A 24465-nucleotide genomic window follows, 5' to 3' on the forward strand; every position below is an offset into this window, starting at 1 on the left:
ATCCGGAGGTCGAGATGCCTACTGAGAACATTTTCTAATCTAGTCGGGAGATTCATAATAGATATTGCAAGAAGGCTAAAAATGTAATGGAAATCTTTTGCATCATCAATAATGAAATCAAGGTGAAAGAAATAGAGACGTCAGAAGGTGGCCATCCCCAGGAGTCTGAATGCGACAGGAAACATCCCAGTCACAGCTGTCCCACCCTGATCTGAAAGTCCAGAGTGTTCACCATTCAAGAGCAACACGTACATAAAGAAATTGGGTGCGGCAGAAAGGACAAAGGAAAGAACTGGCTGGTCAATGAGGTATGGTTGAGGAATGCCGAGACCTAGCATATAGCTGTGGATACCCCATCTCCAACCACCCTGCCCCTGTTCTGGAGGTAGATTAAAACCTTATAACTGAGAATAAAAATAACTTTCACAAAGAAAACTGAGAACTATGTCAAAAATCATGAATTGTCCACCAATATAAGAGGCAATAAGTCCTGAAATCCATACTCTGCACAGTGGGCAAAAGGAGGTGGGCATCCCACCAAGGCTCCATTAATGAAATTGAGGGCTCTCCTAACAGCTACCACTATGCCGTTAACACATTACATGTTTCCAGCAGTGAATGGCGCTCCATACTGGCAGGAGGTGTAAAAGAATACCACATCTAATCCCCTGGTGTAAAAGATGGTAGCACCCTAGAAATCTTTAAGAAAAGAATGTAACAGATGGTGAACGGTCATGGGGCCACAAAGACTTTAGGATCTTGGAAGAGATCGGTGCTAATATGTGACCTATGCACAATCCAAGTGGGTGTGTGCAAGAAAACATGGAGAGGAGAGGGGAGATTTTGGCAGAGGAAAGCGAGGCACTTTCCAACTGGTAATCCCATCCAAGGGCAGGTATCAAGATGATAATACGCCTTGTCTGCAGTAACAATGGTATACATAGTATGATCAGGGAATTATCAAATGGTGAATGCACGGGAGACAAAGAGATAACACTGTCAAATCTGAAGAGGGAAGATTCCCACTTCGGCAAGGACCAGTCTGAAAAGCACCAACAACCAGACGCTCGCCGTGATGGTGGACTGAGTATAACAGTTTCAAAGATGAAGGAGCTGCTGAATCATAAAGCTAGCAACTGTAGTACATTCAGGATGAAACCAAGGGCTGGTAAATAAGGTAATAGTAGCATGATCGGCACCCTAAGATGTTTGAGTAAGGGAGCAGAGTGTGTCAAGCTTCCATACGCAGCTAGTCTTCAGGTGATGAATGTGGAGCAGCCAAGTCAGCTCTTTATGAACAAGAAGACTTGAGAGAGATGTGATTACACTACAATGTCCAGGAGCTGGATACCTAAGAAAAGTTATAGGTCAGGGTGGACCGCAGTATGACAGCAGGAATCCATGACCCACAACTTTGTATGAGCGAACTGGAAACCATGGGAAAGAACCCATGCAGAGGCCTGCTGGATGGCACCTTGACGCTGAAAATTCAGCAGCCTTGGGGCTGGTGTTCGGCAGAGGCTACAGAGTGGGAGCTGTATTGAATACAAAAATTGTAATGTACAAAGCAGGGGTGACCAGAGGCCCAATTCAGGTGACTAGCCCATTGACAGTGATGAGGAAGAGACACTCAACACACAAAGCCCTGTGAAATGCCATTTTCTTGGAACTACTGGGAGCCGATTGAAGCACTGACTAACTCATAATAACCAGCGGTATAAAAATTGGTAACAGGGCCTCGAAAGCCCCATCATTGAGGGAACATAAAATGTGATGACATCAAGTTGCTGCATTTGCATTGTGAAGGTAAAAAAGTTAGCGGTAAGGTGTTGGCATTTAGATAAAGCTTGACCGATTACTGCTGCCAATATAAGCAAATATTCAGTTGAGGATTCTCTCTTCCAGAAACCACACTGATAGGGGGGCAAAAGGCCTCAAGATTAGAGAACACAGCATAATCTGCAGGCAACCATCCTTTCAAGCAGCTCAAAGTGTATGCTGGTCATGCTAATTGGCCAGTAACTGTTGAGAGAGGATGTGTTCTTGCCTGGCTTATGAGTTGGGCAAACAACTGAAGAGTATCATCTGATTACAAATTGAAAAAAGATCTCTGGCTGTGTTGTGGGACAAGGCAAGATCCTGATTCAGCTGGGTGAGTGAAACACAAGGGGATGTCTTCAACTTATCATTTCTGCAGTAAATGGTAGCTGGATAGGAAGAGGATGCTGTTACAAGGGTGTTGCAAGGTGTCTGCAAGAACCAATGAAATGGTATGAAGACCACCCTGTAAAACAAGACCCAGAACAGCTGTTGACTGTTGGCGGTCAAATCACCATGGAGCTTTGCCCACACCTGAAATGAAGAGGCCCATGTCCCCAGTGAGGAGACAAAGTGCTCCCAGCATTCCTTCTTATTGCATCTGATTAGATAGCAAGCCTTAGCATGAAGTCACTTAAAAGCAATAAAACTAGTTTCCAAAGGATGTCATCTGAACTGTTGCAGGGCTCATTGGTGACTCTAAAAAGCTATTTGGACATCTTTGGTCCACCACAGCACAGGCCAACAGTGAGGGGAGGAGAGGGGGGGGGGGGCTGTAAAAATGGGAATTGAAGTTCCAGCAGTAGATGATACCATCTGAGGTGCCTTGCACAGACAGGCTCATAAATACAATCCAACAGAGGCAGCAAATGTAACAGCAGAGGAATATAAAGGCCAATCAGCTCTGAAGTGCCCCATGTGGTAGTCTGCATGACTGGCAGTGGCAAAGAAATGACAAGTTTAGTGGAAAGTGGTCACTGTCACAAAGGTCATCACGTAGTGACCAATGTAGCTGCCACAAAATTACGGGAAGAGACTGTCCTATAGCTGAAAACGTGCTATGGGTAGAACTGAAGTGGGTTGGACAACCATCACTAGGAGGCACAGATCACGGTCTGTGAAAAACTGGTCAATTAAAAGCCCCCTTACAGGCTAAGTGGTACTCCCACCACAGGGGGCAGTGTGCATTGAAGTCCAAGTAGGAGAAAATGGGGGGGGGGGGGGCAGTTATTAGATTTATGGGGTCAATTCAACACAAGTGGCTTGCTTGGAGGTAGGTAACATTGCAAATGGGAATTGCTGAGATTGTTTGCACCCCCACCACTATTACCTCCAAGGAGCTGCAAAAGGGAATCCATTCACTGACATCTGTATGAACAAGAGTACATGGAATACAGTCAGAGGGAGTCCCTTTAGTCAATCATAGTGCCAGTAGTGCTAGTGTTTGTTTTCAATACAGTCCAGAGACAGGTAGTGCTATTTTCATTGTTTTCTACAAGAAGTGGCTAGCAACCACAGTTTAGTCAACAATCAGCCGCCTTTAGTGAATTAGCAGTCTAGTTAAAAGTTGATTAATTCTCTACAGCAAATTGATTTCTTCGGATGGATAGGATGTGTGACTGCTGTGTATGGATGCAGGAGCAGCTGGCCACTGTTCGCCAACAGCTGAACGTGTTGATGGCCACGGTCAGCCGTCTTCAGGCTGCCGCCTCTGAGTGTAGCTGCAGTGGGGAGTCTGGTGCGTCGCATGGTACACCCCAGGGTTTACATGCTGAACCCACTGTCCCTGCTGTCGAGGCATCTTCGTGGGTACCAGGCGCGGTTGGGCTACCCTCTCCCCAAGGGGAGTGGCGGGTTCAGCGGCGTTCGCAGCACACGAGGCGGAGGGTCAATGTGGAGGCTGGCCGTGTGGCATCGCCCGCTCTGCCTGTGAGTGGACATGTGGCCGCTCCTTCAGCAAGGTCCGAGCAGGCACGCGGGGGGGAGGGGTTAATTAGTTATTGGGAGCTCCGACGTTAGGCGGGTGATGGAGCCCCTTAGGGAAAAAGCGGGTAGGTCAGGGAAGAAGGCCAGTGTTGACTCTGTCTGCTTGCCGTGGGGTCTCATCCGAGATGTGGAGGAGGCCCTGCCGGCGGCGATACAGAGCACTAGGTGCACCCGACTGCAAATTGTTGCTCATGTCGGCACCAACGACTCCTGCCGTCTGGGTTTAGAGGTCATCCTCAGTTCGTACAGGCGGTTGGCGGAATTGATCAAGGCGAAAAGCCTCGCTCGCGGGGTGGAATCAGAGCTAACTATTTGTAGTATCGTTCCCAGAACTGATCGCGGTCCTCTGGTTTGGAGCCGAGGGGAAGGCTTAAACCAGAGGCTCAGACAATTCTGCGGAGATCTGGGGTGCAAATTTCTCAACCTCGGCTAACGGGTGGAGAAATGTAGGGTCCCCCTGAATAGGTCAGGCGTGCACTACACGCCGGAAGCGGCTACAAGGGTAGCGGAGTACGTGTGGAGTGCACATGTGGGTTTTTTAGGTTAGAGAATTGCCTCCCTAGGCCCGACAAGATGCCTCCCGAGACGCGGCACGGTAGGAGTAGGCAAAATGCAACAGGGAATAACAATATTAATGTGCTAATAGTAAACTGCAGGAGCGTCTATAGAAAGGTCCCAGAACTGCTCTCATTAATAAATGGTCACAACGCCCATATAGTACTAGGGACAGAAAGTTGGCTGAAACCAGACGTAAACAGTAATGAAATCCTAAACTCAGATTGGAATGTATGCCACAGAGACAGGCTGGACAGTGAAGGGGGAGGCGTGTTTATAGCGATAAGAAGTGCAGTAGTATCGAATGAAATTGACGGAGATCCAAAATGTGAAATAATTTGGGTGAAGGTCACAGTTAAAGCAGGCTCAGACATGGTAATTGGATGTCTCTATAGGCCCCTTGGCTCATCAGCTGTTGTGGCAGAACACCTGAAGGAAAATTTGGAAAATATTTTCAGTAGATTTCCTGACCATGTTATAGTTTTGGGTGAAGATTTTAATTTACCAGATATAGACTGGGAGACTCAAATGCTTATAATGGGTGGCAGGGACAAAGAATCCAGGGAAATTTTTTTAAGTGCTTTATCTGAAAACTACCTTGAGCAGTTAAACAGAGAACCGACTCGTGGCAATAACATATTAGACCTTCTGGTGACAAACAGACCCGAACTATTTGAAACAGTTAATGCAGAACAGGGAATCAGTGATCATAAAGAGCTTACTGCATCGATGATTTCAGCTGTAAATAGAAATGTAAAAAAAGGTAGGAAGATTTTTCTGTTTAGCAAAAGTGACAAAAAGCAGATTACAGAGTACCTGACGGCTCAACACAAAAGTTTTGTCTCAGGTACAGATAGTGTTGAGGATCAGTGGACAAAGTTCAAAACCATCGTACAATATGCTTTAGATGAGTATGTGCCAAGCAAGATCGTAAGAGATGGAAAAGAGCCACCGTGGTACAACAGCTGAGTTAGAAGACTGTTGCGGAAGCAAAGGGAACTTCACAGCAAACATAAACATAGCCAAAGCCTAGCAGACAAACAAAAATTACGCAAAGCAAAATGTAGTGTGAGGAGGGCTATGTGAAAGGCGTTCAATGAATTCAAAAGTAAAGTTCTATGTACTGACTTGGCAGAAAATCCTAAGAAATTTTGGTCTTACGTCAAAGCGGTAGGTGGATCAAAACAAAGTGTCCAGACACTCTGTTACCAAAATGGTACTGAAACAGAGGATGACAGACTAAAGGCCGAAATACTAAATGTCTTTTTCCAAAGCTGTTTCACAGAGGTAGACTGCACTGTAGTTCCCTTCTCTTGATTGTCGCACGGATGACAAAATGGTAGATATCAAAATACACGACAGAGGGATAGAGATACAATTAAAATCGCTCAAAAGAGGAAAGGCCGCTGGACCTGATGGGATACCAGTTTGATTTTACACAGAGTACGCGAAAGAACTTGTCCCCCCCTTCTTGCAGCAGTGTACCGTAGGTCTCTAGAAGAGCATAGCGTTCCTAAGAATTGGGAAAGGGCACAGGTTATCCCAGTTTTCAAGAAGGGACGTCGAACAGATGTGCAGAACTATATACCTATATCTCTAACGTCGATCAGTAGTAGAATTTTGGAACACTTATTGTGTTCGAGTATAATGACTTTTCTGGAGTCTAGAAATCTACTCTGTAGGAATCAGCATGGGTTTCGAAAAAGACGGTCGTGTGAAACCCAGCTGGTGCTATTCGTGCATGAGACTCAGAGGGCCATAGACACGGGTTCACAGGTAGATGCCGTGTTTCTTGACTTCCGCAAGGCATTCGATACAGTTCCCCACAGTCGTTTAATGAAGAGCATATGGACTATCAGACCAATTGTGTGATTGGATTGAAGAGTTCCTAGATAACAGGACACAGCATGTCATTCTCAATGGAGAGAAGCCTTCCGAAGTAAGAGTGATTTTAGGTGTGCCACAGGGGAGTGTCATAGGACCATTGCTATTCACAATATACATAAATGACCTTGTGGATGACATCGGAAGTTCACTGAAGCTTTTTGCAGATGATGCGGTGGTGTATCAAGAGGTTGTAACAATGGAAAATTGTACTGAAATGCAGGAGGATCTGCAGCGAATTTATGCATGGTGCAGGGAATGGCAATTGAATCTCAATGTAAACAAGTGTAATGTGCTGTGAATACACAGAAAGATAGTTCCCTTATCATTTAGCTAAAAAAATAGGAGGTCAGCAACTGGAAGCAGCTAATTCCATAAATTATCTGAGAATATGCATTAGGAGTGATTTAAAATGGACTGATCATATAAAGTTGATCGTCGGTAAAGCAGATACCAGACTGAGATTCATTGGAAGAATCCTAAGGAAATGCAATCCGAAAACAAAGGAAGTAGGTTACAGTACGCCTGTTCGCCCACTGCTTGAATACTACTCAGCAGTGTGGGATCTGTACCAGATAGGGTTGATAGAAGAGATAGAGTAGATCCAACGGAGAGCAGCGTGCTACGGTACAGTATCATTTAGTAATAACGAAAGCATTATGGAGATGATAGATAAACTCCAGTGGAAGACTCTGCAGGAGAGACGCTCAGTAGCTCGGTATGGGCTTTTGTCAAAGTTTCGAGAACATACCTTCACCGAAGAGTCACGCAGTATATTGCTCCCTCCTACGTATATCTCGCGAAGAGACCATGAGGATCAGAGAGATTAGAGCCCACACAGAAGCATACCGACAATCCTTCTTTCCACGAACAATACGAGACTGGAATAGAAGGGAGAACCGATAGAGGTACTCAGGGTACCCTCCGCCACACACCGTCAGGTGGCTTGCGGAGTATGGATGTAGATGTAGATATGATGTAGTTCCAGCAGGTGACAGTAGTATCCATTAGAATTCCACTGAATGGTCATGTGACTGTTGGCCAGGAGGACTGGTTATACCACAGGATCAGTGTCTGTAACTAGTGGGGATGGAACCACATCCACAAAAATCGGTTCAGAATCCGACTGCAATGGGGATCTGGTACATCCAGGGGTGCTGCAGGATCATCATCTTCTACTCCTCCTCCTCCTCTGTTTGTTAAAAAAGGTTATCCACACTGAGCACGAGGACAGAAAAGAGCAGACAGCACTGGGGCTCATTCACCCATTGTTTAGCGTCGAGCCTCCGGTACAGGAGTTGCCGGGGAGAGCTCCCAAGGAGCAGCCCTATAACCAGTCCAGTAGATGCCAAAGAAAAATGCTTCTCCAGCCGGGTGCAGAAAGCGATTCCCAAAGAATGTACTGCAGGAACCACAGGAGAGGAGAGATGTGGGAGATCTGGTGTGGGGAATGTAGGGGTAGTGGGGAGGAAGCCAATGGTTGCGATGTTAGCCTGACTGATAGTCATATCCACATGATGTGTGTGTTCATATTGCTTCTGGTTCTCAGCAAACACCAGAAGGTCAATATATTTGTACTCCTGAGTCTTCTGTTCCTATTGGGTGAACTGGCAAGATGAAAGGTGATGTTCTGCACATTTGGAAAAAAAAAAAAAAAGTGAGCGTTCGCAAGGATTGTGTTTGTGGAACGATTGTCCACAGCTGCCACATTGTGGGCCGCCCATACAGTGCGATGACGTATGCCCAAAGTGCAAACATCTGATTCATCTCACAGATGGTGGGCCATACCATTTCGCATCACACCTGTACACTATGACCTTAACTTTCTACGGGACATTCCCTGCTAAGGCTGAGATAAAGGTACCTTGGTGGGAGACAATGGGAAGAGACATTAAATGTAGCTGAAATTTATTTCTTTTGTAGAGCAGGAGAAAATTAGCAACACACTTGCAACAGAAATAAGTTAATGAATCCTATTCTAAAATTGAAAGTTCAGTTTATTTGATGGAGCCTGTGTACAATTGTACAGGAAAAGTTTAATCAGATCTTTCCCTGAATGAGATCCTAGAGCTACAAAATGTTAAGTAAAAATATGAAGAAGCTTGTCATTTCACCAGTTTCTCTTTACTCCGTGTCACATCAACACTCATGCCTATATCTTACTTCATACATACTTCCCAAAATGTGTTAAATGACTGAATTTACATGAAAGTGCCACTACTGCCCCCTCCCACCCCCTCCCTGTAACTGAATATTTACAAAGTTTTTTTTTTTTTTTTTTTTTTTTTTTTTTGTGATCCACAGCTTTCATAAACTGTAGAAATGACTGGTCACACAATAAAGGATAAATTAAACAGAAGCTTAACATGTTACATGTCATTCCTACAATGCATATTTACAGTTAACACCAAATTAGTAATGAATAATTATCGGCAGTTACGCAGAGGTTGCTGTTATTTTAGTTAATACTGCCTATGTGAAAGATAAAGTTCTTTCTTACCTTGTTTGTAAGACACTGGTGGAAGTCTGATGGCATATCACTCACTGACACTCTGTCATGTGGCCTTTTTGGTCCACTAACTGAAGACACTACAGTACCCAAATCCAAAGTCACAACCTCCGAGAAAACAGGATCTTGGGATGGGTCAGAGTAATTACGAAACATTTTCACACGCTTCAAATACTCTTCAATAATTTTAACTTTTTCCTCTGAGCGATCTAGAAAAATAGTTATGCAGGTAAAGGCAGAGCACAATATATGGCATTACAATTAGTAAATTACTAGGAAAGCTATGTTATATTTTATCTCTTAAGGCTTATAATGGAAGTAAAACCAATTAGATAAATTATTTATAATACTGCAACAGGTCAGCGGGCATATCAGTCATTAGCTTCCAAAATGTTTTCTTCATTAGACATAGGGGAGGGGGGAGGGGGGAGGGGGGGAAGTGGAGTAGGCAGCAACAAAAATACAAGGGTGGTTTGAAAAGTTCTCGGAATCACCACGAGGGTCAGTGTTACTGCAACGAGATGTTCACGTGATAGTCATGGGACTGTTGCCTGTAAACATGTGCAATGTCAGTGTTCTTGGAAGAAAGCTGCAGCGGTGACATGGCTCTGTTGTTGTTGTTGTTGTTGCTGCTGCTGCTGCTGCTGCATAGTCATTTGCGAAGATGGAGGGGGAAAAAAAATAAAGATTTGAGCAGTGATTCAGTACTTCATAAAGAAAGGTATGAAAGCAAAGGACATTTATGTCAATTTCCAGAATACACTGGGGGTGTGGGACCTCTGCTCCTTCATATTCAACTGTTGCCAAATGGACAAATGAATTTAAATTTGGTCAGGAGAGCTTAAATGATGATCCACACAGTGGTCAGCCAAGATGTGTCACTACTCCAGAAATCATTGCAAAAGTGCACAAAATGGTCATGGAGGATTGCCGACAAAGTACGTGAAATTTCTCATGCTTCCCAGGTGTCATCTGAAAGGGTACATCACATTTTAACTGAAGAATTAGATATGAAAAAATTATCAGCAAGATGGGTGCCACCACTATTGATGCTGGATCAAAAATGCGAGAGAATGGCAAAAACATGAACTCAGGTATGAATGTTGTCACACCAACCTTACCAACCTGATATGGCTCTGTCAGGCTTCCATCTCTTGCCAAAGCTGAAAATTTTTCTGGGTGGACAAAGATTCACTTCAAACAAAGAACTGATTGCCGGAGTTGACAACTATTTTTCAAGCCTGGTGGAAACTCATTTTCGAGATGGGATCAAGCCACTGGAACATCATTGGACCAAGTACATTAATCTATAAGGAGAGTACAGTGAAAAATAAAAAAAAGTTTCAGTGATGTAAGTACTTTTTTCCTAGAACTTTTCAAACCTCCCATGTAAATTTATGAATTCTGTCATCTCCTAAATCAAGGGGTGGCTTTGGGAAATTAAATAGTGATGGCAATAGACAATCAAATAGACAAAATGACAAAGCCTGGTATAGAAATCCTTGGATATCATGGAAGATACTGAATTTAATTGAGGAAAGGAGAAAATAAAACTGCTGCAAATGAAGCAGGCAAAACAGGATACAAATATCTAAAAATGAGTTCTAAGCGCAAAATGGCTCAGCTGGAATGGCTAGAGAGCAAAAGTAGGTATACAGAAGCATCTATAACTAAAGATAGATACCAGCAACAGGAAAATTGAACATGCATTTTGGAGAAAATGGAAGCAGCTGTGTGAATATCAGAAGTACCAGTATTAAGCTAAGAAGGTAGAGCTGAGAGGTGGAATGAATATATGGAGAGGCTACACAGGGAAATGAACTTTAAGGCAATATTATAGAAAGAGGAAATATATGAATGGACACATTCAGAAACAAGGAGTCACCTATTTAATATTGGAGCGAAGTGGGGGAGGGGGGGGGGGGGGAGCAAAGAGAAGAGTGCTATCAGCTGGTTCATATGATGTGGGTTTCAATAATGACAGCCTGAGAAGTTCTTTCACAGGATAGAGTAGGATGGTGAGCTGCATCAAATGATTCTTCAGACTGAAGGTGAGAACCACCTACAAATTAGGTCATTTTCCATATTTTTGTGATAACAGTAAGCAGTAAGAAAAAATAATATACAATGACTTATTTTTTGAACAATGCCAAATTGCGGATTTCCTGTACTACAAAATTGAGATTAAGTTATTTACTATTTTTTATTCACTTATATGTAAAGCTAGTGGCTTAAAATACTTTCATACTACACTGATTAATTAAACTATAAAATTACTTACTTGTTTGCTGTAAGTAGGCTAAGCTCATGTTGTCAACAGGAAAAAATCCTACAGTGGCACCATATTCTGGACACATATTGCTGATAGTTGCACGGTCAGCAACAGATAATTCACTAACACCAGGTCCAAAAAATTCTACAAACTTTCCGACTACTCCAATTTGCCTCAGGTGCTGTAAGAAAAAAATACTTTAAACCTACAGAAAGCACCAGTATGTACAACAATTTTGAACAACGAAGCTAAAGATAAATAATTTGTAGTGGAAACTAAGAAACTAAATGAACAAAGAATGTGTGAAAATTCAACTGTTTGTAATGATAGGCTATGAACCCTGGTCACAGCTACATCTCCCCCCACCCCCTCCCCCCCCACTACAGCTTTTAGTATTAATACTATTAGTAGTAGCAGTCATGGTGGTGGTGGTGGTGTGCAACAAATGGCACTATCCACTCATGCCTTACAGCTGGACTCTAAAGCTATTTCTCGATGCTGTGAGACTAGCTCCTATGGGCGAAATGAAATGCCAATAGGTTTGATCTGACTAATGGTGGGTATGTTAGCAAATGATGAACTTTTACCTAACTAAGGAGTAGAAAGTCTTTCAAATGATACTCTAATCAGTGGGCAGTGAGCAGTGTTACAGAAGTGAGTTAGCCTGACTGGCCGTGTTTCTGCCACCAATTCATTTCCGTGACAGTAGTTTCACCAACAAGTTTTGAATGCTTAAGAGATAGTGGCTTCTTCCCATATACCAGGGAGGATCGGAAGTAATGCACAATAATTTATTTGTCTCTTGGTATTGCAGCTGGAATGTTGAAATTTCATGACAATGTACTTTCAAGTTTGTGCTACGGAGAATATTTTGTTTTCACATGCAGTTCTAGTGAGAAGCCCAAACTACAAAACAAATATGGTGTTCACCCTCATCAATTTGTGAAGCGCAGTGAAACGTAGTTCAATATTTGTGAGGCAACTGGCATAAACTGAGTGAAATTAATTCACAGGACATGTATGGGGATGACTGTGTAGGTCATTGCAATGTCTCCAGGTGGTGTGGATTCTTCCAAGAGGGCTGCATAAACCTTAGTTATTTCGTCATGTTCCAGGTGGCCAGCAGAAGTTGCAACCCCGCAGAACGCCAGAGCCGCTGAGGCAGCAATTTTGAATGACCAGCATGTGAAACTGGGTACCTAGGAACCTGACAGGCAACTACAAGTGCCAGCGAACGATAAGTTTGGATCACTTAATGCATTAAGCCACAGAAGGGCATGACTTCCTGAAATGAATCATCACTGGTGACGAGTCTTGGGCATACCACTACAAGCTCGAAACAGAGCAGCCCTCTATGGAGTGGAAATGTGCTGGTTCCACAGTATGAAAAGAACCAAACTGACTCAATGTGCTAGGAAAGTGCTTGTGACACTGTTCTAGGTATTCATGTAATGTTACTGGTGGACTTTGAGGAACACGGGACCAGTGTGTATGCTGCAGCATCCATTAAAACTTTAAGATGGGTCATGTCGTCCTAACAAACACTGCTGATGGTGTCAAACTTCTTAATGACAATGCTTCTTTTCATGAGAAAACTGTCAAATTTTCTGCGGTAGGTGCTCCAGCATCTGTCATACAGTCCAGACCTTGCACCATCAAACTTTCATCTGTGTGCTTCCACGAAGAAATTACTGACCGGCAAACACTGACAGATGTGGAAGGGATATCAGCAGTTCTAACCAAAACAATTTCTACGAACATGGCATATTGGAACTGGTACCACAATGGGAGAAATGTGTTGAGAACATTGGTGACTATGTACAAAAGTAGATAAAAGATGTAAGTTCAGTACTTTAAATGTATTCACAATTGCTAATACAGACAACAATCAGGTGTAGAATGGAATTATGACAATGAAAATTTGTGCCAGACCAGCACTCTAACTTAAGTTTCCCACTTATCACGAGCGATTGTCTTAAGACTTGGCTATCCATGCACTACTCATGGCCAGACTCAAACTTCCACATGTTGTCAAGGATGTGTCTACTCCTTGTTCTCTTACATCCACCATCCATATTCCCATAAAGAAGACAGAAGACCTTTAACTTTAAGTCACTTGCTTGGTTTCAGCGGATAAATACAATTGCAGTCCCTGTTTTATTTTGATTTACGATGCACAGTTCCTTTGGACACATGTGCCTGTGTGACTAAATCCATTACAAAATCCATTAAATCTAGTCGCAACTGCAGATATGGACTATCATCAGCTGTAGAATGAAATGACAAAAATGAAAATTTGTCCAGGACTAGGACTCTAACCAGGATTTTCTGCTTTCTGGAGACACTTTGCATAGTAAATCTGAATAACGCAACAGGCACCGATTGTTAAGCTCATTCATGATTTTTTGTTTTGTTAGCTATTAAACTTTGAGGTAACAATCTTCCCTCATAAGTATAAAGCCAAAAGGTGTCAATAAGAACATCTGATAACCTTCTGAAGCTAATTTCAAAGTACTTTGGATCAAGTAAGGTAACTTCATTGTAGACAAACCTTTGTTATAGTCAACACCAAATCTGTTGATGTTGCATACTGATTTAACTTTCCTTCTATTTTGTAACCCACCACTTGGGGCAACAACATAGTTATTGCTTGACCCAGCATGACTGCTTCAGCTTCAATACCTGTAGAAACAAATTAAAGTGAATTAGAACACATGGTAGATCATAATTTTTTCACAATGATTGACAAAACAACTTAAACTTACTAGAAAGTCTTTGGCTGCTCAGATGTTCTTCCTCTATGCCGAGCTGAGTACTATGTCGTCATTGCACAATGCGTCTACCTGAGCTAAGGAGCTGAATATGGGTTTCTGGCTGGGCTAGGATGATGATGATGATGATGATGATGATGATGATGATGATGATGATGATGGATTGTTGAGGGCAACACCAACACCCAGCTCCGGGCACAGAAAAACCCAATCTGGCAGGGAATCTAATCTGGGACCCTGTGATCCAAAGGCAGCAATGCTAGCCACTAAACCACGAGCCGTGGATACCTGGGCTAGGACTGCTCAAGCAGCCTACCTCGCCTTGTATTGAATACCTTTAAAGCACTTTATGCAACATCTCCTTCTGTCACTAATTGGTCCTTACACCTTGTAGGTGTAAAAATAGGATTCAGAATGTGAAGCTTCTCTATGAATTTATGGTTTTTACAACTACTCTAAAGATAACTCTTCAACAGTTTCTAATCTGTGATTTGAGACTTTCTCGGCGTATTCCATTCGTGAAATCTTCTCGGGTGATCAGCCGAGTAAAGGCGTCATCTTCTCGCAACGTTTCGAAGGGTTTCGTACCCATCATCTTCAAGCGAAGTGTCGAGATGCTGTGTTGCACGGTCCTATAAAGGCTCCTGGACCAGTGACTGATTCCGGGCGCCGACCAATCAGGTACCTGCGGAATCGGCCGCCGCTCCAGTGGTGGGGGGTTCGCGGCGCGGACCGGGTGTCGAGTCCCTGCCGGTTCCTAATACGTCCGTGGCCGCTACCGTCTTCGTGCCGGAGCGTTCTCTTCTAATTTTAGTTATTGCGGGATTCCACGCTGTACTGAGTTGGAAACCAGTGTCTCGATTGATCAGGTTGCTGTTCAACCGAATTTCTACAGCCTCTTTGAAAACTGAATCCCAAAATCCTTTAGCGTCACACAGCTTCTTCGTACCCTCAAAGAGGAAGGTGTGTCCTTCGTTAAGGCTATGTTCCGCTACCGCCGATTTTTCTGTCTGACCAAGGCGTACATTTCTAATGTGTTCCGAGCGCCTCTGCGTGATGCAGCGCTGCGTTTGTCCGATGTATTTCGTACCACATTCACATTCAATACTGTATACGCCCGGAGTCTGCAGTCCTAGGTGGTCTTTGACTGAGCCAAGTATGTCCTTAATTTCACTCGGGGCATGAAAACTTGTCTTGATGTTGTGTTTCTCCAGAATGCGGGCAATCTTGGCTGTTGGCGGTCCCGCGTATGGTAGAAATGCCAGGCATCTGGTCTCATCTTCTTCTTCTGGTGTGTCTACCTTCCTGCTCTTGTGTAGGGCGCGCGAGATTTGCGTCTCATTATAACCGTTGCTGCGGAAGGTCTTCCTTAGGTGTTGTAACTCTGCAGGTAGGCTGTCATCATCACAGATAGACTTGGCTCTGTGCACAAGTGTGTTAAGCACTGAGTTGCGTTGTGCTGGGTGGTGGCAACTCTGTGCATGAAGGTATAAATCCGTATGTGTCTTCTTCCTATACACAGCGTGACCCAAGGTGCCATCAGGGTGCCTCTTGATTAGAATGTCAAGGAAGGGCAAGCTTCCGTTTTCTTCCACCTCCATGGTGAATTGTATGTTGCTGTGTATGCTGTTGAGATGTCGCAGGAAGTCTTGCAGGTTCTCTCTGCCATGTGGCCACACGACAAAAGTGTCATCCACATATCTGTAAAAGGTTTTAGGTTTCAATGGGGCGGTGTCCAGGGCTATGTCTTCAAAGTGCTCCATGTAAAGATTAGCGATGCCTGGAGCTAAGGGGGACCCCATGGCTACACCATCCACTTGTTCATAAAATTTGCCTCCACACTTGAAGTAGGTGTTTGTTAACACATGCCGGAACAGCTTTATTGTGTCCTCACTAAAGCGTGTTTCGAGCAGCGCTAGGGAGTCTTCCAGCGGTACTCGTGTGAAGAGTGAGGTGACGTCAAAGTTGACAAGAAGATCTTCTTTATCCAGGCGAAAGCCTTGTAGTACCTTCACAAACTCCGCCGAGTTCTTGACATGGTGCTCACAGTGACCCACAATCGGTTTGAGCAGTTGTGCTAGGTACTTGGCTAAACCATATGTTGGTGAGTTGATGGTGCTCACTATGGGTCGCAATGGAACTCCGTCTTTGTGGATCTTGGGGAGCCCATATAGCCGTGGTGGTGCCGGTGCTCTGGGGTACAGCTTCCTGATGACGTCCTTTTCCAGTCCAGAGTCATTGAGCAAGGCGATGGTCTTGCGAGTCACGGAAGCTGTCGTGTCCTTGTCCAGTTGCTTGTAGGCAGTATCTTGTAGCAGTGAGTTTATCTTCTGCCAATAATCTTCTTTCCTCAGTATCACCGTGGCATTGCCTTTGTCAGCAGCTAGAACGACAGTGTCCTCATCCTCACGTAGGGCCTTAAGAGCCTTCCATTCAGCAGACGTTATGTTGTTCTTGGGCATTTTTGCCTTCTCCAGGACCCTGCGCGGCCTCCCTACGGAGGCAGCTGAGGAAGTTAGGAGAGAGACGTGCAGGGTCCTGGAGAAGGCAAAAATGCCCAAGAACAACATAACGTCTGCTGAATGGAAGGCTCTTAAGGCCCTACGTGAGGATGAGGACACTGTCGTTCTAGCTGCTGACAAAGGCAATGCCACGGTGATACTGAGGAAAGAAGATTATTGGCAGAAGATAAACTCACTGCTACAAGATACTGCCTACAAGCAACTGGACAAGGACACGACAGCTTCCGTGACTCGCAAGACCATCGCCTTGCTCAATGACTCTGGACTGGAAAAGGACGTCATCAGGAAGCTGTACCCCAGAGCACCGGCACCACCACGGCTATATGGGCTCCCCAAGATCCACAAAGACGGAGTTCCATTGCGACCCATAGTGAGCACCATCAACTCACCAACATATGGTTTAGCCAAGTACCTAGCACAACTGCTCAAACCAATCGTGGGTCACTGTGAGCACCATGTCAAGAACTCGGCGGAGTTTGTGAAGGTACTACAAGGCTTTCGCCTGGATAAAGAAGATCTTCTTGTCAGCTTTGACGTCACCTCACTCTTCACACAAGTACCGCTGGAAGACTCCCTAGCGCTGCTCGAAACACGCTTTAGTGAGGACACAATAAAGCTGTTCCGGCATGTGTTAACAAACACCTACTTCAAGTGTGGAGGCAAATTTTATGAACAAGTGGATGGTGTAGCCATGGGGTCCCCCTTAGCTCCAGGCATCGCTAATCTTTACATGGAGCACTTTGAAGACATAGCCCTGGACACCGCCCCATTGAAACCTAAAACCTTTTACAGATATGTGGATGACACTTTTGTCGTGTGGCCACATGGCAGAGAGAACCTGCAAGACTTCCTGCGACATCTCAACAGCATACACAGCAACATACAATTCACCATGGAGGTGGAAGAAAACGGAAGCTTGCCCTTCCTTGACATTCTAATCAAGAGGCACCCTGATGGCACCTTGGGTCACGCTGTGTATAGGAAGAAGACACATACGGATTTATACCTTCATGCACAGAGTTGCCACCACCCAGCACAACGCAACTCAGTGCTTAACACACTTGTGCACAGAGCCAAGTCTATCTGTGATGATGACAGCCTACCTGCAGAGTTACAACACCTAAGGAAGACCTTCCGCAGCAACGGTTATAATGAGACGCAAATCTCGCGCGCCCTACACAAGAGCAGGAAGGTAGACACACCAGAAGAAGAAGATGAGACCAGATGCCTGGCATTTCTACCATACGCGGGACCGCCAACAGCCAAGATTGCCCGCATTCTGGAGAAACACAACATCAAGACAAGTTTTCATGCCCCAAGTAAAATTAAGGACATACTTGGCTCAGTCAAAGACCACCTAGGACTGCAGACTCCGGGCGTATACAGTATTGAATGTGAATGTGGTACGAAATACATCGGACAAACGCAGCGCTGCATCACGCAGAGGCGCTCGGAACACATTAGAAATGTACGCCTTGGTCAGACAGAAAAATCGGCGGTAGCGGAACATAGCCTTAACGAAGGACACACCTTCCTCTTTGAGGGTACGAAGAAGCTGTGTGACGCTAAAGGATTTTGGGATTCAGTTTTCAAAGAGGCTGTAGAAATTCGGTTGAACAGCAACCTGATCAATCGAGACACTGGTTTCCAACTCAGTACAGCGTGGAATCCCGCAATAACTAAAATTAGAAGAGAACGCTCCGGCACGAAGACGGTAGCGGCCACGGACGTATTAGGAACCGGCAGGGACTCGACGCCCGGTCCGCGCCGCGAACCCCCCACCACTGGAGCGGCGGCCGATTCCGCAGGTACCTGATTGGTCGGCGCCCGGAATCAGTCACTGGTCCAGGAGCCTTTATAGGACCGCGCAACACAGCATCTCGACACTTCGCTTGAAGATGATGGGTACGAAACCCTTCGAAACGTTGCGAGAAGACGACGCCTTTACTCGGCTGATCACCCGAGAAGATTTCATGAGTTTCTAATCTGATTTTGGTAACATATTCCAAAAGTTAATGTCTCTTTCAAATTCTACATATCTGGAAGAACTATCAATTAAATCACATGTTGAAACATGATACTATGGTGTTACACCTCCTGATGTAGATGGCTTAGGATTGCTGTGACCTGGCTAGAAGCAGCAATTCAAAAAGCTTTCCTTTGTATGTAATACCTGATCAGTGTATTCTTGAATTTGGAAAATGCCTATGATACTACTTGGAGGAATGGACTTCTGGACAGTGTTGCTTATTTGTAGATGCCTTCTCCAGCTCCTGTACATTCTCCAGCCCTGCAAAAACAGCTACTCGACAACTGCGTTTGACAATCAGCCAATTGTAGAATAGGCTAACACCACAGGTTTCAAGTTCTCTTTGGAGAAAATTGTTGATTCTAATTGCTGTTACTCCCTTTTTTAATTTACTTGTTTTAAAACTGGGGGATACAATTCTCACTTTTAAGGAAAAGGTGAAATAGGTGGCTCTCACTTTTGATGAACAACAAATGTGGCTGCCACTCCTTAAAGACCTGAAATCACGATGCCTCAAGGCTTTAAATATTCTAGAGTGTGTAAGTCATATGTGTTTAGGAGCAGACAAGGTACATCTGCTGTAATTTTATAAATCCCTCACACAGCCCAGCTTGAATACCACACACATCGATCAGCAAGGCCTTTATACTTCAAAATGATGGATGTGGTTCACCATGAGTGTTAGACTGTCAAATCTAGCTTATCCAGTAAGTCTGGTTTCTATCTTACGTGCAGAGGCTGGTGAGCCTCCACTGTCTATTCAACATTTCTCAAGGTACACCAAGCACTCTGGGTTCTGTCTGTTTCAAAGTCATCAGCACTGGCAACCATGGCCTAGTCGCGGAGAACGAGGCCATTTGGGATCTGGGCAAAGGAGAGCCTTGAGACATTACATGTGGATGGAATTAAGGTTGAAAGCCAGAGATGGAGTAGGGAAGTGTCTGGCTACTAAAGACACCCAGGTTATCTTTTGAATTGAATGGGTTTCGGAAAGAATTTTCCCAATATTTTTTAAAAATAAATTTTACAATGTTCTAAACTACCACCCAATTTTATTAGAGTTTACACTGATAGATCTAAAGTCGTCCTCACATGGGGCACGATAGCTAACTTTGACGTGGAGCTGTGGGTTATGGGGAGGGGGGGGGGAGGGGGGAGGGGGAGGGGGAGGGGGAGGAGGAGGAGGAGGAGGAGGAGGGAGACAGGCAACAGTGCAGTCGTTGCCATAATGCAGAAATGAAACAATTTATCTGATCTCACACAGGGCATGATGATAGGCTTTCAGGCCATGGGTGGAAGCACTTCCAAAATGGGTAATTCTGGAAACGGTTCACACACTGCCGTGGTTAAAGTACACCGTGAACAGCAAAATGGTGCTGTCCAAAACATGCACCGAGGCAACTGGTGCACCATGGGCCATAGACAACAGGAGTGAGCAATGGCTGTGGAGATGTTTATGGAGAAACAGGTGTGCCACATATCAACCAAATCAACCAGGGGGTTACCAACAGTGTCTCCTCAATGGGGCCTCTACAGCATGTGCCTGGTTGATGTAACCATGTTAACTGCTGTTCATTGGTGATGAAGACTAGAATTCATACCTAATATCAGAACTGGACATACACTACGTGGTTACAGGCGTCCTCTTCAGAAAAATTACATTTTATGCACCATCAGATACATGGCCATTGGAATATACAGTGTGAATCACTTGAAATCAAATAGCCTGCAACAACTGTTGGAAGGATCCAGGCTGGAGGAACAAGCATTATGGTCTTGAGAACATTTTAATCATTCTGGAAGGGACACAGGATCAATACAATTATGCATTTATGATTGGTGACCATATCCATCCCTAAATGGAATTTGGTTTTCTTAGGCACGATGGCCTTTGCCAGCAGGACAATGCAATGTGCCCCACAGCACGCAGTGTATGCGTATGGTTCGAAGAGGACAAGGACGAGTTTACCGCCCCCCCCCCCCCCTCCCCCCGATTACCAAAGACCTTGGAACTAAACTGAATCAATGATCTGTGGAACCATGGAACCATCTTGATCAGGCTGTTCGCGCCATGCTCAACCAAGAAACCTAGTGCAGCTGGCCATAGGTCTGAAGTCAGCATGGCTTCAAATCCTTGTCTGCACATTCACTGACTCTTCCCACATGTCTTGCAGTGGTAGGGCTGCAAAATGTGATTATTCAAGCTTTGGACAGGTGGTCACAGTAATGTGACTGGGCAGTGTATAACTTACATCCCATGAATATATGCTGTTTCAAGGCACCATCACATTTTGGATCTCTTGAAAACACATTGTCATGGGTATTATTTGTTGTAATAAAATGACAAGCAACATTATACTGGTGGTTTAAGAATTTTTGTATTCAGTTGTTCGTGTTTTAAGTTGTTGTGAAAGTACACTCGTTTTATGACAATAGCAATTCGGAGATGAAACAAAAACATGTCGTTCTTGTTGGGATTTGTTATTATTAAACATCAGTTAATAACAGATCAGTAATTAGACTTTTCAGAAGATCATAATATACAACATACGGTTGCTAGGTGCAGGAGGTCAGTTAGAGTAGTTGTTAGAGGTACGAAGTTGGAAATAGTGCGTAGATGTAACTGTGTGTAGTGGGTTCATCTCTTGCTGTGTCCAGATACTTTTTTTCCTCATGTTCATGTTTCATCTGCATCATACTCTGCAAAATGCCGAACAGTGTGTAGTGGAGCATACTTCTGGTGCCACTAACTCATGCCCCCCGCGTCCCCCCTCAACCTGACTCCTGAATGGCATGTGGGAAGAAAGATAGTGGAATGAAAATTCAGGAAGTTAGAGCCAATAAGGCTCACTGACAGTCATTTTGTGAGATATATGTGGGAGGCAGTAATATGTTACCCAACTCTTTCCAGAAACTGCTCTCTCAAAATTTCAATAGTGCACCTCTCCATGATGCAGAATGCCTATCTCTCAGCTTCTGCTAGTGGAATTTGTTGAGCATCTAGGTAATGCTCTCGTGCAAACAAAACAACCCCGTGATGAAAAACACCAAATTTCGTTCTACCTTTTCTATCTGTCCTACCTGTAAGAATCTCATACTGATGAAAAATACTCAAGAATCAAACAAGCACTTTATAAAGCCACATCCTTTATGGATGTTACATTTTCTTACAATCTTCCTTCGTATGTGTCTGGCATCTCCTTTTCCTACTATTTCTTTTATGTGGCAGTTCCACTTAAGGTTGCACTGTATAGTTACCTGTACATATTTTAGGGTATATATTGTTTTCCAGCAGTTGGTCATCAACAGCATGGTTGTACAATAGTGGATTACTTGTCCCATGTCTGCACAACATGTTACGTTTATTTACATTCAAGGTCAACTGCCTGCCAGAGGGTGCACCATACATCAATCCTCTGTAGGTCATGCTGTAAATTGCTACTGCCTTCTGGGGTTGCTATTTTCTTATAGACAACTGTGCCATCTGCAAACAGTCTTAGGGAGTGCCTGACACTTTCTGCTAGATCATTTTCATTTATATACAATGCAAAAAGTAATGATCCTATCACATTTCCTATGGGTACTTTGGAGATTGACTTAACATCCATGTTTTCTACAAAGCCTGTGGTTCTTTCTTATTAAATTAACAGAAATAATTTCCATAAAATTTGATGTTATCTAAATAGAAGTGCACTCTCTGGAGTGAGCGTGTCCAGTTTTGTGAAATTTTATAAGCTGATGTCCTTACTGACTGGAAACAGAACTTTCCTTTTTGTCTTTAAAATGTTCATAGATATTGAAGTTTTTAAGCAAGTACACTACAGACAAAACAACAGGACAACAATACGAACAAGGGAAAAAATGTATGTTTTCTAGGGTTGCATTCGCTAATCATGTTTACTAGCACGTCCCATGTGATGCAGGCACTGTCTCTCATGAGGTTAGATTTCCCGTCCATGTTAGCAGCCTTGTCCTTTATGAGGATGGCTGCTCTGTCATGGTCTCTGAATGTATCCTTGGCATAGGACTCCTGGAGCAGTTTACTGTATGGAATGGTCTGCTATCCTAAGGGGCAGATAAAAAGACATCATAACAAGAAATTCACTTGCTCAGATTCCCAAAGCACCCTTTTTGCTATTGTTCAGACATCTAAGATGTGGTTCTTATCTTGCAAAAGCAGGAAAAGGAAATAAATTTCTGTTGGATTCCTGAGCACATAATGACCTGGGAAGGGAACCTGTCAACAAGACTTATTCCCCTCAACTTCCTGCAAACTGTTCCATTCCAATGTGGACAGGCAATCACCAATGTGACCCAGAAGATGAAGTGTTAGTACGAGGAGCAACAAGATGCAGTCAGTGAAACCTTTAGTGTGACTGTGGCTTACCTACTTTCAAAAATGATGCGCTGAGGAAATGGCTCTTCCAAGGCCATAAGTAGGTTGTTTCCCCTTAACATGTGGCTTCATCTTATGGTAGGAGTGTGTCAAAGATGTGCAACACAGCTTTCAATACTGGATTTTTAACTGTGTGTTTTTTGTATGATGACCTGAGAGCAGACCTACATATCTCACAGAACCTGCCCTCTATTTTAGATGACTAAGATGAGATTTTTCGTGTTTTAAGGTTGTGTGTATCATCAGGGCTTCTACCCAAAAAATTTGGTTTGAGATTTTAGTGTATTGCAGAAGTTCTTTGATCACCCAATCATTTCTAAGTAATCTGGCCCTTTTTTTGAAAGTATCTGTGCTGCTATTTTGTACAATTACTTCAGGTGTTTTATCTGAATTTTATGAAAGATCTTCCAAGAATCTCTTGATGTCAGTGTCTTGTTTTAAAATCATGTATGTTTGTACTGTTTGTTTTAACTTTTTTAACTAGATTTTTCACCTATTTCTTCTGTGCAACGGCACTAATGACCTGACCATTTAGTGTCCTAAACTACTAAATTCTAACATCAGTCAAGATCTAAATTCAAATTGATGATTAATTTTAGTCTTCACAGACACACTATAAAATCTCACGAGAAATGAGACTGATTTCCAAGCAGTTTAGGTAATTTGTGTAAACCTGTCACTGAACTTTATGTTACCAAGAGATTTCTGAGTCTTTAAAGGAACACATACGTGGCTCATAAAAATTGTACATTGCTGACAATATATCCCAACATTTTTGTATGGCAACATAGCGGCAATACAAATTGCAGCCAATATACTACAACCTTACCAGCCACTATTGCCCGGTAATGTCTAGGATAATACATTTTTGGACTAGAAGTGTTGAAGGGGCCTCAGTACTGCCACTAAATGCATGGATAGGAGCTAGTGGAAGTGACTGGAGATCTGCAGCTTTTAAATCATACCAGGAATAAAACCAGGAATAAAACGAGAAATAAAGAGAGACTTTTGGATATATGCTCTGTTTTAAGTAAGTGCTTAAAAAAAATGTAACTCGCGAACTGATACTTGATACATATCTTTTCTGGAATTTTATCAAAATGTAGAAACAATTTCGAGTATATTGTACAAGCAATTGGTCCAAGATGGCTGAAACCAATAGAATAAAACAAACTGTAAACCAGCTGTAACCTGACTGGCAATCACTCTTCAGTTTTTAGCAACTCTTGATTCGTACAGAAGTTTAATGTACCACGAGAGTGCACTACACATAAGCCTCTTGGTACATGAAGTATGAAGTGCTTTGATAATACTGAAGGATTTCACTATGGTAAGTCTGAAATAAGAGTACATTTTATTTATATTGTTGCACACCAAAATAGCAAGAGAATGAGAGAGAGAACATTCTTGTAAAGCCAAGATAGCAAGGGAATGGAAGAGAGAAGATTCTTCTAGGGCCCTACAGCCTGGCATTGCTCAAGTGCACAGAACTATTACCACGAGCTAGTCACTAGACATAAACATTTCGAAACTATCAGTCAGTCACAAAAACTATGATATCAACACCTGCCTCTGTTTTTCTCATAACATTATGTAGTAGGTATTAAGTAGGCTGCTACAACACCTATCACACGTTTGACAAAGCTGTTCTGATAGTGAAACAAATTCATTAAGCCAATACAGCAAAACTGAAGACTGACAATGACTCATAATGAGCAATTCT

General features: G+C 43.5%; 1 protein-coding gene across 1 annotated transcript in view; it reads right to left on the minus strand.

Moving 5' to 3' along the window:
* The window catches only part of LOC126260962 (cytoplasmic aconitate hydratase-like), a 322737-nt gene that overhangs the window by 184326 nt on the left and 113946 nt on the right, over nt 1-24465 (minus strand). The window contains exons 7-9 of the mRNA XM_049958487.1: nt 13576-13706; nt 11034-11205; nt 8744-8961 (exon numbers count right to left, since the gene is read on the minus strand). Coding sequence (XP_049814444.1) covers nt 8744-8961; nt 11034-11205; nt 13576-13706 — 521 coding nt within the window. The remainder of the gene's footprint in view (nt 1-8743; nt 8962-11033; nt 11206-13575; nt 13707-24465) is intronic.

The sequence above is a fragment of the Schistocerca nitens genome, chromosome 5 (genome assembly GCF_023898315.1).
Source record: "Schistocerca nitens isolate TAMUIC-IGC-003100 chromosome 5, iqSchNite1.1, whole genome shotgun sequence".
Lineage (NCBI taxonomy): Eukaryota > Metazoa > Arthropoda > Insecta > Orthoptera > Acrididae > Schistocerca > Schistocerca nitens.